General features: G+C 64.7%; 2 protein-coding genes across 2 annotated transcripts; one reads left to right on the top strand and one right to left on the bottom strand.

Moving 5' to 3' along the window:
• Nucleotides 1-1,288: 1,288 nt before the first annotated feature.
• NOC4L (nucleolar complex associated 4 homolog) lies at nt 1,289-6,933 on the bottom strand. Its single transcript, XM_059139608.1, has 15 exons — nt 6,766-6,933; nt 6,494-6,614; nt 5,799-5,905; nt 5,396-5,503; nt 5,047-5,196; nt 4,871-4,970; nt 4,752-4,786; nt 4,287-4,337; nt 4,095-4,206; nt 3,848-3,908; nt 3,580-3,690; nt 3,333-3,493; nt 3,156-3,238; nt 2,941-3,054; nt 1,289-2,854 (listed from the first exon to the last, which is right to left on the bottom strand). The coding sequence occupies exons 1-15, from the start codon at nt 6,880-6,882 to the stop codon at nt 2,735-2,737; spliced, it is 1,551 nt and encodes a 516-aa protein (XP_058995591.1). The 5' UTR covers nt 6,883-6,933; the 3' UTR covers nt 1,289-2,734.
• A 151-nt stretch (nt 6,934-7,084) lies between these two features.
• On the top strand, nt 7,085-12,370 carry DDX51 (DEAD-box helicase 51). Its single transcript, XM_059139606.1, has 15 exons — nt 7,085-7,390; nt 7,486-7,637; nt 8,608-8,851; nt 9,056-9,201; nt 9,287-9,358; nt 9,450-9,556; nt 9,683-9,791; nt 9,875-10,020; nt 10,225-10,417; nt 10,497-10,612; nt 10,698-10,814; nt 11,010-11,111; nt 11,214-11,277; nt 11,369-11,503; nt 11,740-12,370. The coding sequence occupies exons 1-15, from the start codon at nt 7,102-7,104 to the stop codon at nt 11,764-11,766; spliced, it is 2,019 nt and encodes a 672-aa protein (XP_058995589.1). The 5' UTR covers nt 7,085-7,101; the 3' UTR covers nt 11,767-12,370.
• Nucleotides 12,371-14,962: the final 2,592 nt, after the last annotated feature.

The raw sequence follows: 14,962 nt of genomic DNA, 5'->3' as shown, positions 1-14,962 counted from the left end.
CTGGAGCAGCAGGTGTTAAGAGTCAGGCACCCAGGCTGGGAACCGCGCGTCCCGCCAGAGCGGCTGGACCCGAGGTCGGCGCCTCCCCATCTTCCCATGCACCTTCCACTGAAAGTCTTAAAATTAGCTTTGTGTTGCTTCTGTAATTGAAGTGATATATGAACCCAGAACCATGTTTTAATTAGCGAACCAGCAACGGGTTTCCGGGAAAGCCTTGTTGGGCTTTTGAGGGCACAGCTTGAAGCAGCCCGCCCCTGGCCTCTCGGTCCCTGGGGTGCTCACGGACTCGTGATCAGCATGGTACAAACCCCAACAGGGAGAGGCCTCCGCACCAGAGGAGAACCCACAGCAACTCAAACCAGCCCCGGAAGGCCAACCCGAGATCCGCTGCAGGAAACCAGCACCGTCCTGGGCACTGGGCGCCGACCAGGTCCCAGGAGAAACAGGTAGCACTCAGACCACTGACATGCATGCCGCATGTGGGGTGGGCAGCTGCCCCCGCAGGGACGGCCACAAGCTGCCCCAGAAAGTAAGGAGGCCCTGGAAGAGCAGGTGGCACGGCCCGGGGGCTGCCGGGACCGGTGAAGGGGCCCTCCGTGCAGACGCGGTGCTGCCTGACCTCCTGGAGATGTGTAGACTCCCAGGACAATGACCGCCAGGCCTCACTCCAGCACTGTCACTCAGATCCCAGAGGGTTCTGGAGTCCCCAACCGTTCCAGCTCGAACATCCCCGGACCAAGAGCCCCAACATCTGTCAGGTGCTCAGGCTGCCAGCCCAGAAGCCTGAGAGGCTGTCCTGGCCACCCCGGTGCAACTGCCCCTGCCCTGCGTCCACTCAGCCAAGCTCCCCAGGGGCAACCACCCAGGGCTAGAGGGGGAGAAAGGCCAGCCTGGGGGCCTAAATGGCTCGGTGTGTTGAGCACCCAACTCCGCTTCAGCTCTGGTCATGATCTCAGGGTCTTGGGATCCAGCACCACCCCTCCCCGCAACCCTGGTCAGGCTCTAAGCTCAGCCAGGAGTCTGCTGGTCTCTCTTTCTCCCTCTGCCCCTCCCCCCGCCCACGCTTGCTCACTCACTCGACAGATAAAATCCTTTGAAAAGCTAAAGTAAAATTAAAAAAAAAAACACCAGCCTAATACCAAATGTGCCCAAGTGCAGCTGCCCAGCCCCACTGGTCAGGGGGCACAGCGGCCTTTGTCCAGGCGGTGGGAGTCCCCAAACCTGCCAAAACGAGGTCTACACAGAACACACGATGTTGAATTAGGAGTGGGGGAGGCAGACAAGAAAACTTGCTTAAGCCTTTTATAATTTAAAAGTCAATGGCGTTTCTTAATCAGTGAGCCCTCAGCCCACCCACACGGCCCCCTGGTGTCCGCACACGGAAGCTCAGGCAGGACATCTGGTAGCCAGGAGCCTCAGGACAGTCCCCCACAATGCGCATGAGCCCCTCCTCTGTGCCAGGCAAGTCCTGGGCCCCGGGGCTGAGGCAAGGGGCAGGTCAGTGACAAGCTGGCAGGGACAATCCGCGGACTCCTGCAGGAGAGCAGGGCCATGGCGATGCGGTGGGTGCCACATGGGACGCACAAAGCCATCACACAAAGTGGACCCTCCCCAAGGCCCCCCCAGCCCGAGGTCTGAAGAGCAGGGCGGCGCAAGGGACAGCTGTGGAAACAGCAGAGCAAAGGCCCTGCGGCAGGAACCGGCCTAGGACGGAGCCCCGCAGTACAGCTGGGGACGGGTGCTAGCGTCCCGGACTCGCACAACCCTATACAGAGGTGAAGCGCTCCTTCGCCACCCCGTCAAAGCCCACACCAGGCACACCAGGTCCTCGGCCACCAGAGCAGCTCCCTAGAGGCCAACCAGGCCAAACAACAGCCCACTGTGGCCCCAGGGCGCTCCTGTGGGGAGGGGCTGTGCCGGGAACTCAGACAGGAGGCTGCAGGCAAGCAGGGTCTCCCACCCCCACCTGTGCCTCCGCCAGGCCCCACAGGCCACGGAAACTGCCGTCACACACGGAATTCCTCCGCCCCCAGACAAGCGGGTTTTCCAGAGGAACCTGCATTCAAACAGGCTCGCCTGACAAAAACGGGGCCTCGAAGGAACACACCGGACCAAAATAATTGGCTGGCTCATGGCCGCCGGCACCCACTCCGCTGGGGGACAGAATGGAACAGTAAGCGGCCTTCAGCTGTAACTCTCTCTGATGGGGGACACACACCCTGGGACCCGGGGATCAGGGGACAAAGGGGTCCTCCTCAGGACCTGGCCAGGAACGGGCTTGAGCGCTCCCTGTGCGCCCCAAGACTAAGCAGGACAGAGATCCCTCACTGTCGCTCCTGGGTCACAAAGTCCAACTCCAGCGGAAAGGCAGAGGGCTTGACCCAGACCCTTCCAGGATACAAGGGGCCCCGGGGAGTCTGGGGTGCCCAGGAAAGCTGGCAGGGCTGGCAGAAGCCACTTCTGTAGGCCCGTCCCCCCCCAGCACCCAGCCTACCCCCCACAAGGCTTCGGTGAACGGAGAGGCCCCTGGACAGCACCTTCCAGCGGCAGCAGGGAGCAGGGGCTGCCGGTGCACACAGCGGGCCGGCACTGTGGACGTCAGCCCGTGGACACGGCCGCCACAGGAGCCGGGAGACAGGTTCAGCGCCTCCCCAGACCCCTCACTGCCCACAGTCCACCCTGTTGGCTCTCCCACGAAACCACTGATGGGGCGGGGGGCGGGGAAGTCACGGGGTCAGCTGAGTGTGAAGTGCTGCGCGCAGAAGTCGTCTTGCCGGCCCAGCAGACCCCGAGCGGGGATGAACTCCAGCGGTACGGACCCCTGGCCCTTCTTCTTCAGGTCCCGCTCGAACACCTGCAAGACACAGACAGATGACACGCCCGTACCGCGAGGTCCCTGCACCCCAGCCACCCAGGCCCCAGGGTCCCCCCAGCCCTCACCTCGAATGCTGTGAGCTCCAGCAGTGGGGCAATGCTGACCTCGGGCACAGACAGCGCCTGGTTGATGACGCTGGCAGCCTGGGACACCTCAGGGTGGTAATGCTGCTGGAGAGCCTGTGAAGCATGTGATGTCACCTCCCCCTGCTCCGGACACCGGCCCAGGCTCAGGTCGAGCGGGGGCGCGGCAGGCAGAGTGACCCGCCCGCCGTGCTCACCTGCAGCTCCCACAGCGAACTCTCCAGAGCTCGGCTCTTGGCGGGGTCCTCCTCTTCGGGGTCATAGGGGTCGGCATCCAGCTCTAGGAACGAGACCAGGCCCTGCTCCACAACTGGCCCCGTGTATTGGCTGCTGGGGGCAGGCCCCCCGGGCTCCCCAACCCCCACTGCACTCACCGTGGCCCAGGGGGCGGTGCACGAGGACGCGGCAGGCGGGGTGCCGGCGCAGCAGGTTGCAGATGAAGGGCAGGACCATGAGCAGGGCCTCGGGGGGCGCCGTTAGGGCCAGGCGGGACAAGCGCTTGGCGAAGGCAGCCACCAGATAGGCGGGCAGATGGCTGGGCGGGACGGTGGGTGTGAGTGAGACCCCCTTGCCCAGCACCCCGGTCCCCGCTCTGGGTCTTAGCCCTGCCCCAGCACTCACGAGGACGAAAGGAAGAGATCGGCCAAGTGGAAAAACCGGGCCCGGTACTTCACGTGAAAGACGGACGGGTCCAGGAGACCGTAGAGCTTCCGGTAGAAATCGGGGTACTCGCTGGGGGGGGCGTGTAAGTGAGCAGCAGGCACAGGGGTGGAAGCAGGCATGAGGAGACAGAGAGTGGCTTCCAGGGGCTCCGTCCCCTCTCCCAGGCTTCTCCAGCCTGACCCCCACCACCGCCCCCGGAGCCAGCCCAGCCCAGATGAGCACTCACAGGTTGTGCTGGTGAATCAGGATAAAAAGTCCATTCAAGGCCAAGAGACTAATGGCTCCCCCTGTGGACACACGTGCGGCTGTGAAGCCCCAGCCCACCGCACCCCTCCAGCTGGGGCAGGAGTCCATCAAAGCTGGAGGCCACCAGCCCACAGACCTGGCTTCCCCAGTCCAGCCCGGGAGGGAGGGCAGAGCCCTGAGCTGCCGGAGCCCAGGCCGCAGCAGACACGCGGGAGCTGGGCACTCACCCACGTCGTAGGCACGGGTAAGGAAGTCGATCATGAGGCTGGGCTGGGCCAGGTGTGGCAGGATGGAGTCGTGCATGATTACCAGCACCTTCCTGTAGAGACTGAGGGGCAGCTGGCGGGAAAGCAAAAGGTGTGGGTGCACCTGCCCTACTCCAAGAACCCTGTGAGCCAAGGGGCCCCTCCCACCCCTACCTTATGCTTGAGAAAGCCGAGCCACATCCCCTGGAAAGCCTTCCTGTGCTCCTACAGTGGGGGGGGGGGGGGGGGAAGGTCAGACCTGCATACAAGGACACAAGGCACCCACCCCAGTCCCCTGCCCTCAGAAGGGACACTGCCCATATTGCCTCCCCCCTTGCCCTGTGGTAGGAGAAACTCACAACCCCAAATCCAAGAATTCCCAATGACACAAGAAATGACCCGCCTGGATCCTCCCCCCTACGGAAGCAATAAGCGTCCCATCTGTGACTGCCCGCAGAGAGTCTGGAAACCAGGTACTGGTGCGCCTCCCCCATCCTGGCCCCTGTCCTGTGAGGGAACCCCGCAACTGCCTAGGCCAGGGGAAGGGCAGCTAGTCCTCTTCCTGTCCCACGCACGCTGCCTCTGCCTGGAAAGAGCCTCTGTCCCAGGGAGGCCCCCAACCCCTCTGGCGCACCTCACCTTCAGATGAACGACCTTCCACGTGCGCGGCAGCTCTGTGAGGAAGGCAGCGGTCAGCGGACGGGCAGGAAAGGGGCAGCCCACCTCGTGCACCCGCCCGCCAGCCCGGGGATGCTCACCCCCGTGCTTCACGTAGAAGCTGGAGATCCCACGCTCCTGGCTGGGGAGACTCACAGACGACAACAGCGTGAAAGCGTTGTTCCAGAATGTGAGCGGCACCTGCAAAGGCCTGGCCTGAGCACGGGCATGGCCACCGCCCACCCATTCCCCCAGCCACACGACCCAGCCGGCTCACCTCCGGGTGCCTGTCGGTGACGCGGCCCACAGTGTCCGTGGCCGCCTGCATCGTGTGGTAGCGGATGTCGTCGTGCTCCAGGTACTCCCGGAACCGGGCCAGGAGCAGCGAGCAGTCGTCCTCCGGAGAGAGCAGACCTTCCACCACCGCCTAGATGCCGGACGGGGAAGGGGCCCTCGGTGTGTCAGCCCACGGCCAAGCGACCACCCGAGGGGACCACCGAGCCGGCAGGCTCACCCCCTGCTGCGTGGAGAGTCTGGCAAACGCACCACACTCACTACCCCTGCACCAGGCCCCACCCCAGCTCTGGCCGGAGGCTTCTGCGTCCTCCCGCCCCAACGCTCCCCACCTTGAAGAGCTGGCGAGGGAACAGGTAGTAGCCGTCCCACTTCGGTTTCTCCAGGGGGTGAGCTCCTTCCAGCTGCACAAACTTCATGAGTGTGCTGAGAGCCAGCTCCTGCGGACAACGGGGAGCAGAGTGGCCAAAGATGCCCTGACCCCCGCTCACGCCCGCTGCCGGCCAAGCCACAGAACTCCCCAGCCCGTGAACCCAAGTACGCCTGACACGGCATTCCCACAAGCACCGGGACACGAGTAACACCAGCCACCAGAACTCCAACCACACGGGACGTTCCTGGGCCCACACGCGGCCTCAGGTGGGCCCAGGAACGGAGGCGTAGGCAGCCTCAGCCCCGCGTCCGAGCCTGTGGACAGCCTGGTGCAGGGACCGCGGGGGAGGTCAGCGGACTCACCTTGACCTCGAAGGACGGGTGAACCAGGAGCTCCTGGAGGCGGTTGAGGCAGCTGCGGTAGCGATGCCGCATCCACACCTTGTACTTGCGTGTAGCTCCCTGAGAGCCTGCAGGGAGCCCCAGGTCAGCCCACCCCTCAGCCCCGCCAGGGACACTGACCTGGGGTGGGAAGAAAGAACCTCCTCCCTCCAGAGCACGGTCTGTCACCCCTCACTAGACCCCAAGACATAAACGACCCAGGATGGGAATGTGTGGCGCAGCTTCACCAGATGCCGGCCAGAAAGGCGGACGCTGTGGTCACCCAGCCCAGGGCTGTCTCCCCGCGGCCCCCAGCACCATCCTCCGCCCACCCTGGGCCCGAGGCGCAGCTTGGGGACGAGTCTCCTCCGGCCTTCCCAGAGCGTGGGCCCGCAGCCCAGCCGGACCCGAGCCCAGCCGGACCCCAGCCCAGCCGGACCCCAGCCCAGCCGGACCCGAGCCCAGCCGGACCCCAGCCGAGCCGGACCCCAGCCCAGCCGGACCGCAGCCCAGCCGGACCCCAGCCCAGCCGGACCCCAGCCGAGCCGGACCGCAGCCCAGCCGGACCCCAGCCCAGCCGGACCCGCAGCCCAGCCGGACCCCAGCCCAGCCGGACCCCAGCCCAGCCGGACCCCAGCCCGGGGCCCTGAGCCAGCCCGGGGCCGTGGGACGCTCACCCGCCATGACCGCGTCCTCGAAGGGCAGCGGGCCCACGAACAGCTCTCCCCGCTCCAGCAGGGCCCCGAAAAGACGGCTGCACGCGCGCACCGCCTCCTGGGTCTCCTCGTGGTCCTCGGACTGCAGGGACAGGCCGGTCGCGGTCGCCCCACTTCGGCCCCACTTCGGCCCCGCCCCCCCAGCCTCCGGCCCGCGCCCCCCGCCCCCCCCGAGGCCCCGTCGCCGGCCTCCGACCCCGGGACCCCGGCCGCCGCGACCCGCGCGTCCCCACCTGCAGCACCGCCAGGACGTCGAACACCGCGTTGGCCTGGCCGCGGCTCGCCAGCACCGCCTCCAGCAGGCGGCCCAGCGCCCGGCGCACGCCCTCGGGGCCGGAGTCGCGCTCCATGCCGCCGCCGCACGCGACGGGAACCCGGCCTCGCGCGCCCGCGCCCAGCGCGCCCGCTGACGTCACCTCCCCGCGCAAGGGGCCGCCCGCACGCGGCCGCCGTCGCCCGGCCCCCGCTGTGACGTCACCTCCCCGCGCCCGGAGCGGCCGCCGCCGCCCGGTCCGCCACGTCACCGCTCCGCGCCGCCGCCGTCATCGCGGCGCGTCCGGCCGGCGGGCATGGCGCTCTTCCACGTCGCGCGGTACGCGGGCCCCGAGGCGGCCGGGGCGGAGAGCGAGGCGGGCGGCCGGGCGCGCGCGCTGCTGGAGCGGCTGCAGTGCCGGGCCCGAGAGCGGCAGCAGCGACAGCAGCCGCAGCAGCGCGAGGCCGCACGGGCGGCGGAGGCGGCGGGGCGGCGGCGGCGGAGACCGCGCCGACCGCGGAGGCGCGAAGGCGGCGGGGCGCCGGGGAGCCCGCACGCGCCGCCAGGGAAGCGGCCGAAGGTGGACGGCGAGGACGTGCGCGCAGGTGGGGCCGGTCCGGGCGGGAACGGGGGCGCGGCCGTGCGACCGGGGAGCGCGGGGACCTGACGCGCCGCCCCCGGGCCCGCTTCTGCCGCGCAGGGAGCAGCGAGGAGGCGCCGGGCGAGAGCGGCGCGGACGCCGGGGGCGCGGGGCCGCCGGAGCACCCAGGCGGACGGCCCCCGGGAGAGGCGTCGGGGCCTCCAGCCCACGCCCTGCTCCTCGGGGCCGTGGGGAGAAGCGGGGCGCCCAAGGTGAGCGGCCCGGGGCGGGAGGGGAAGCGTCCGACGACTTGGCTTCAGCCCGGAGGGGGGTGTGCGTGGCCGTCGCCCGTCCCGCGCGTGCTGGGGGCAGCCCGCAGGCCCGCGCCTGCGACCGGGGAGGGTCCTTCAGTAGGTGAAGAGCGTCCCCCCGAGTTGTGCGGTCATTTTCCTTGCGGGTGTCCACGCCCTGTGCAAGCTCAGTACCTCCGCGTTTGGATGTAGGAAAGCCCGGTTTCGTGAGTATAGCTCAGCGGGTTTGCAGTTGTCAGAGCCGGGTCTGAAAGTAACCCGAGTCACCTGTGTCTACTGTAAGGAGTTCCTATCCCACTTGGAAAAGAAAATGAGTTTCTGCTGTCTTTCAAGCTGGTCTTTTAATTGGGGTGGAGATTTTCAGTAAGCCCGGGCGGAACAGAAGGGTCCTGGGGTGACTGGGACTGCGGGAAGGAAGCGGTGGGCTTGCCGGTGCGTGGGGGGTGCGGGCACCTTCACGTCCGTGCCTGTGTGGAGGTCCGCCTTGCGTTGGGATAACCCGGGGTAAGACGCACAGCGGAGGGGTCACTCAGAAGGCCCTGAGGCAGCTGTGAGCTTCAGTGTGTAGGAACAGAACTGTGTGTGGCTAGGGCTCACAGTGATTGGAAATGAGGTCGGGGGCAAGGGAGTCTCATGTCATGGAAAGCTTTGCAGGCACACCTCAGGTGTGGACGTGATCCTGAGCGTGAGAGGAAGCCCCCACCCCCGGGGGGGGTTTGCTCAGGGGACTGGCACTTTCTTGTGCGTTTCCAAATTCCTTTAAAGGCTGTGTGGAAGCTGGGGAAGAGGAGCCGTAGGGAAACTAGTTAGAGTGGTCCGCCGGCCTTGCTGTGGGCTCGTCAGCTTGAGTGAGCCAGAGCTTGGTTTCTGCAGGTCTCACTCCCCACCACGGATCCTAGAGTACTCACCGGGCCCCTTCTCTTTACGGTAGGTCCAGCCTTTCCTGCCTTCGTGGTTGGCTGAACCCAGCTGTGTTGGAAAGAGTGTCACTGAAGACTCGGTGCCTATCGAGCACATCCCCGCAGTGCACCCCGACATGCAGAAGAAGCTGCGGGCACACGGCATCTCGTCCTACTTCCCAGGTGCTGGGGGCCGGGACAGGCACGCCTTGAAGAGCGTCTGCACCAAGAGCCGCACAAGGCCACAGTGCAGCAGCTGTGAACGTGGGCTGCTAGGCATGTCCAGCTTCGAGTGCCATCTGGGTTTTTGGCATCTTTGGCCGCCGGGCCTGATGCTCCGAGAGGCTCTGGTGCTGTCTTGGAGTGCGAACGGCCTAGAGATCGTTGAGGAGGAGCAAGGCTACTCGTGGGTTCGGCGCCTGTGTTGATCCGGAGTATCGGTGCCCGTTGTGACCTGCGTCTCCTCCTCCTCTGTCCCAGTCCAGGCAGCAGTGATCCCTGCCCTCCTGGAGAGCACAGCCGACGGGTTTCTGGTTGCCAGAGGCGGCTACTGGCCCAGAGACCTCTGTGTTTCCGCCCCGACCGGCAGCGGGAAGACTTTGGCCTTTGTCATCCCTGTGGTACAGGTCAGTGAAAGAACCCCCAGCCTCCGAGGGGGCTCTGCAGGCAGGGAGCCGGCTCTGCTGACAGGGGGCTCTCATCCCCCACCAGGCCCTGCTCGGTCGAGCCATCTGCCAGGTCCGTGCCTTGGTTGTGCTGCCCACTAAGGAGCTGGCCCAGCAGGTTCGTGCACCCTATGCCTCTGGGTCAGACCTAGGATCTGTGTCACCGTGCTGCTTCGTACCAGTGTGGTGAACGGCCGCTTCTTCTCCAGGTGTGCAAAGTGTTCAACATCTACACAGATGCCACACCTCTGCGTGTCGCTCTGATCACTGGGCAGAAGTCACTGGTCAAGGAGCAGGAGAGTCTCGTCCAGAAGACGTAGGTCCTGGGGGCCTAGGGGCTCCTCAGGGAACAGGGAGCGGCTGTCTGAACCCTGTCAGCAGGCTCCCTGTGGTGTTGCGGGGGTTGGCGTGGGGCCCTTGGCTGAGCCACTCTGCTCCTCAGAGCAGACGGCTTCCGCTGCTTGGCTGATGTGGTGGTGGCCACCCCGGGCCGCCTGGTGGACCACATCGACCAGACTCCAGGATTCAGCCTCCTGCACCTCCGATTCCTGGTATGCTGCACCCCAGAGGAAGGCCGGGGTTTGGAGCTGGTGCTGGCCTCAGCCACCCGACACCAGGCCTCCTGCTTCCCCAGGTCATCGACGAGGCCGACCGCATGATAGACAGCATGCACCAGTCCTGGCTGCCCCGGGTGGTGGAGGCAGCCTTCCCGAGTGATGGTGCCAAGGACCCCTTTGTCCTGCTCCAGAGGCGGCAGCCCCAGGCTCCCACTGCCGCCAGGTACCTGAAGCGGAGTCCTGCCCTGTTCTCGGTGCGGCCGCCCGAGCACAGCCCCGTCCGGCTTCCCCTCTGTCTCTGAGACCCGCTCGGCCTCAGGCTGGTCCGGTTTGTTCTGGGGCGGTCAGGGTCCAAGGGGGTGGCCAGGGCTCTGTCGGTTAGCTGACCGGGCTGAGACTGCTGTCCCACCACCCGCTCCCCTTTCAGTATCTCTTGTCCTCAGATGCCTCTGCAGAAGCTGCTCTTCTCGGCCACCCTGACCCAGAATCCGGAGAAGCTACAGCAGCTGGGCCTTCACCAGCCCTGGCTCTTCTCCACGGGGCTGGCGCGCAGAGACCCCAGAGACAGCGACGCAGACAGGGACTCGGGCGGGAAGTACGCCTTCCCAGCCGGACTCTCGGTGAGGGGGGTGTGCAGGGGCGGGAAGGGGGAGCCGCTCCGGCGCTTGGGGCCTGGCCAACCCTGTGCCATCCCCACAGCACCACTACGTGCCCTGCAGCCTCCGCACTAAGCCACTGGCCATCCTGCACCTGATCCTGGAGAAGAATTTCTCAAGGGTCCTCTGCTTTACCAACTCCCGAGAAAACTCCCACAGGTGAGGCCCCGGGGGGAGAGGGGAGCAGAGGGGAGACGGGCTCCAGGCCCCGCCCACTCTGCTCTTTCTGGCGCTTCCCACCCAGGCTCTTCCTGCTAGTCCAGGCTTTCGGAGGCGTGACGGCGGCTGAGTTCTCCTCCAGCTGCGGGCCCGGCCAGAGGAAGGCGGTCTTGAAGCAGTTTGAGCAGGGCAAGATTCAGCTGTGAGTGCCTGCAGACGGGGGGAGACGGCTCAAGCTGGGTAGCAGCCTGGGCTCTCTGCAGGGGGCTTTCCTGCGGGAGACTCGGCTCCTCCGCGTGGAGGCCTCCCCGGCAGGCTCAGGCGGGGTCATGGGCACAGGGCGTCGGGGGCTCCCGGCCTCCAGCAGGGCCCACCCACAGCCCCCGGTGTCTCCCAGCCTCATCAGCACAGACGCCACCGCTCGAGGCATTGACGTGCAGGGCGTGCAGCTGGTCGTCAACTACGACGCCCCCCAGTACCTGCGCACCTACGTGCACCGGTGAGGGTCCCATGCCTTTGGAGGGAGAATCCATGGAGGGAAGCCCCGTCCCATCGGACCCCCGTGCGCCATCGTCCTGGAGGTAGTTGTGCTTGGTTTCAGGGTCGGAAGAACCGCCCGCGCTGGGAGAACTGGACAGGCCTTCACTCTGCTCCTCAAAGTGCAGGTCCGTCTGCTGCAGTCTAACCGGGGGGCGGGGGCTCTGCTGGCAGCACTGCTCGTGGAAAACGGGACCCTTTCTGCTCACTGTCCTGCAGGAGAGGAGATTCCTGCGCATGCTAGCGGAAGCCGGGGTGCCAGACATGACGCGGCAGGACATCCCCAGCGAGCTTCTGCAGCCGCTGGTCCCGCGGTACGAGGAGGCCTTGTCCCAGCTGGAGCGAGCCGTCAAGGTAAGAGGCCGAGGCGTTCCTGACCCGTGTCTCACGTCTGGGAAGACCGAACAACAGCGTGCAGGCAGGGGAGAGTGTGGGAGGGGGGGGAGGGGTGCCCGGCCTGGGGAGGAGGGCTGGGGCCAGAGCTGCACCCAGGTGAGTGCTGGGCCATGCTGTGCTGCTGCTTGGGGGTGGAGAGCCTCAGGGGCAGGGCACAGGCGGCGCCACAGGGCCTTTGCCTCTCCCTGCCGCAGGAGGAACGAAGGCAGAAGGCGCCCTGACGGTCTCGGGGGGACAGGCGAGCTGAGCCCCCTGCAGAGCAGACCCTTCCACCCTGTGTCCTCTGCGGGGCTCAGCCCCTTCCTTTCCGGAAAAATCCTGAGCAGCAGCTGCTGGGTACGGAGCAAAAGACAGATTCCTTGGATTTCAGAGGGAGCAACCAGTGGGAAGGGCCTTCTTCCCCCGGTGCGCTGCCTCCTTGTGCCGGGCCCCAGACACGGTCGCTGCAGCAGGCCTGGCGCTGGGCAAGCTCAGGCCTGGGTGAGACGCTCACCGGGCAGCCTCCACCCGGGGCGGGGATCTCATGAACCTGCTCACGTTACTGCAGAACTGACAGGGTGGCATCCGGGACCACAGGTGGCCTCAGGGTGTCTGCCACGCTGCACATCCATGAGCCATTCCCGGCGCTGTCACGGCTTCCACGCGGGGCACAGCACACCATGCGGCTGGGGGTCCTCCCCACGGGGATGGGACAAACCTCCCGACCCACCAGCGTGCGCTGTGAACGTAATGGAAAATAGGCTTTAGAAGCACTGACCCGACACTTGTGTAAGGATTTTTGTCCAAAATTGCGTGCTGATATTAAAACAAACTTGAAGAAACCAGGATGGAGCGGTGGTGTCTGGTCTGTCCTGAAAGCATGCTCTTCGCTGCGGCAGGGTGAGGTTCGCAGCCACGTGGTTGCTCATGGGGCCGTGGGAGGGCAGGAAACCGCACGCTCAATGGCCACAGACTTCTGGATGGAGAGCGGCCTTCACGGGAGACCAGCTTGCGTCTCCAAACGCGGCTGCACACGGCCCACCCGCCCCGAGCCACCCACCACCACGCACTCCCACCCCCCCCTCGCTGGGGCCTTGCTGTCTGCTGGAGCCTGGCCCGGCTCTGCATCGGGGGGGGGGGGGGGGCGGTGGTCAGGACCCACCGCTGGGGCACCGCCGCCACAGACACACCAAGCTGCCTGCTCGCGGGACAGGCTCTCACTTCCCCAAGGAACCCAGGCTCGCAGAGGGCGGCCTTCATCCTGGGCTTCCTTGCGGACGTCCCCTGGACTCGGGAACCCGAGGCTAGGCTGACGGGAGGGCCCGTCCCACCGGCACAGCAAGGCGTGTGCTTCCTGCTGTTGTGTCACCTGTCGCGTCCACTCACGCGTGACGACTGCTAGTGGGATCTGTGTTCGGGAAGGGGTGACCTGGATACGACACGCTCCAGACTCGGAAACACACATCCGGGACACGGATGCGTGCGCGCGGACAGCTTGTACGCCTGCCCCCACTGCTGGACTCTGACAGCTGGTCTTCAGCTACTTTTCAGCTACCCTGTGTGCAAGGTCGCGGCCTCACTCACTCATCCCCGGCTGCCCGAGCCGTCTGGGGGCAGGAACGGCTCTAATCGGCATCGGTCCTTCATACGCTGACCGTCGCTAACACGCTCTTCTCCTTGGTCTTACGGACACACAGACAGGTATTTTTTTAAAGATTTTACTCATTCGACAGCGAGCAAAGGAACACAAGCAGGGGTGAGTGGGAGAGGGAGAAGCAGGCTTCCCGCCGAGCAGGAGGCCCGTTCTGGGGCTCCATCCCAGGACCCCAAGAGCATGACCCAGGCCAAAGGCAGACGTCATCGACTGAGCCGCCCAAGCGCCCCTCCTTTGTTCCGCATTTTGCCATTTCAGGAATATTTTAAGATTCTGTATTTTTATTTGAATTCAGTAAGTCAGCACACACCGCATTGTTCGTCTCAGAGGAAGAACTCGGGGACTCGACGGTTGCACACAACACCCAGTGCTCGTTCCGCCACGAGCCCTCCCGCATGCCATCCCCCGGTACCCCAGCCCGTTACCCCACCCACCCACCGCCCCCTCCAACAACCCTCAGTGTGTTTCCTATGATTAAGAATCTCACACGGTTCGTCTCCCTGATTGTATTTTTCCTTCCCGTCCTCTGTGTTCCTGTTTTGTTTCTTAAACTTATGTATGAGTGAAATCACATGACACTTGTCTTTCTCGGACTGATCTCGCTTAGCACGATAGATACCCTCTAGTTCCATCCACACCGACGCAAATGGCGAAAGCTCGTTCTTTCTGACGGCTGAGTGATACTCCATCGTCTACATGAACCACATCTTTATCCGTTCATCTGTCGATGGACATCTGGGCTCTTTCCGCAGTTTGGCGATTGTGGACAAGGCTCCTATGAACGCTGGGGTGCACATGCTCCTTTGGATCCTTACTTTAGGGGCAGCCACTGCTGGCAGAGTCTCCCCGTCCCCGTGGCTCTTCCTGCGAGCCCATGCTTCCCGGCCCTGGAGCCCCTTGTGAAAGGCTAATGATCTGCCCACGTCTGGCATTTATGGGGGCTGCTAGTGGCCCCCCACCCCGGGAGGCTACACTGCTGCGGTCGGGGGGGCTCCCCACCTTCCGAGCAGGGCTCCATTTCTGCGGCGGGCGCACGCAGTCCGCCTGCACCGTGAGCAAAGAGCCAGCAAGAAGCTCGGCAAACGAGCTAAGAATAAAAACCTCCCCGAGTGCCCATCCCTCTGAAGCCTCCGAAATGCCAACATTGTCTCTGGAAAATATCTGACTGGCCTTTAAGGATAATGTAAGAATTTAAATAAAAATGTATACATGAATGTAAAAAAAAAAAAGGATGAGGGTCTAAAAAGCACAAGGTCAAGTGTGTCATTTTCTGGAACGTCCGCGGTCACCGTGATCTGTCACCACTGACACCACGGAAGCACACGCGGGTCCGTGTTCCATGTTCCTTCTGTGCGCTCTCAGTGCAGATCGCCGTCCCGGGCAGGGTCCTCGCCTGGCCTCGGAGAAACGCTTATCCTTGTTGTTTTTTTTTAAGATTTTATTTATTTATTTGACAGACAGAGATCACAGGTAGGCAGAGAGGCAGGCAGAGAGAGGAGGAAGGAAGCAGGCTCCCTGCTGAGCAGAGAGCCCGATGCGGGGCTCAATCCCAGGACCCTGAGATCATGACCTGAGCCGAAGGCAGCGGCTTCACCCACGGAGCCACCAGGCGCCCCTCGTCCTTGTTTTTAAGACACTGGAAGACTTGCTCATTTTGTACCGACACGGTGGTCTGGGAAATGTGTGACATTTCAGGAGACACTTGGGGGCTCCCCACGAGGACCTCCTCTGAGTGCAAACTCCGAATGCTCCCTGGACTCGAAAACCCAGTCTGCGCGCACACG

This window comes from Mustela lutreola, chromosome 11 (genome assembly GCF_030435805.1).
Source record: "Mustela lutreola isolate mMusLut2 chromosome 11, mMusLut2.pri, whole genome shotgun sequence".
Taxonomy (NCBI): Eukaryota; Metazoa; Chordata; class Mammalia; order Carnivora; family Mustelidae; genus Mustela; species Mustela lutreola.
The sequence above is the reverse complement of the archived record's forward strand: the minus strand, read 5'-3'. Positions and strand labels throughout refer to the sequence as shown.

Excerpts from the sequence above, each read along its gene's own strand:
- NOC4L (XM_059139608.1), bottom strand. The coding sequence starts at position 6,882 with ATGGAGCGCGACTCCGGCCCCGAGGGCGTGCGCCGGGCGCTGGGCCGC. Across the intron at positions 6,615-6,765 it reads ACGTCCTGGCGGTGCTGCAG|TCCGAGGACCACGAGGAGAC; the intron begins GTGGGGACGCGC and ends CTGTCCCTGCAG. Across the intron at positions 3,909-4,094 it reads TACCCGTGCCTACGACGTGG|GGGGAGCCATTAGTCTCTTG; the intron begins GTGAGTGCCCAG and ends GTGTGTCCACAG.
- DDX51 (XM_059139606.1), top strand. The coding sequence starts at position 7,102 with ATGGCGCTCTTCCACGTCGCGCGGTACGCGGGCCCCGAGGCGGCCGGG. Across the intron at positions 8,852-9,055 it reads CTGTGAACGTGGGCTGCTAG|TCCAGGCAGCAGTGATCCCT; the intron begins GCATGTCCAGCT and ends CCTCTGTCCCAG. Across the intron at positions 11,278-11,368 it reads CTCTGCTCCTCAAAGTGCAG|GAGAGGAGATTCCTGCGCAT; the intron begins GTCCGTCTGCTG and ends ACTGTCCTGCAG.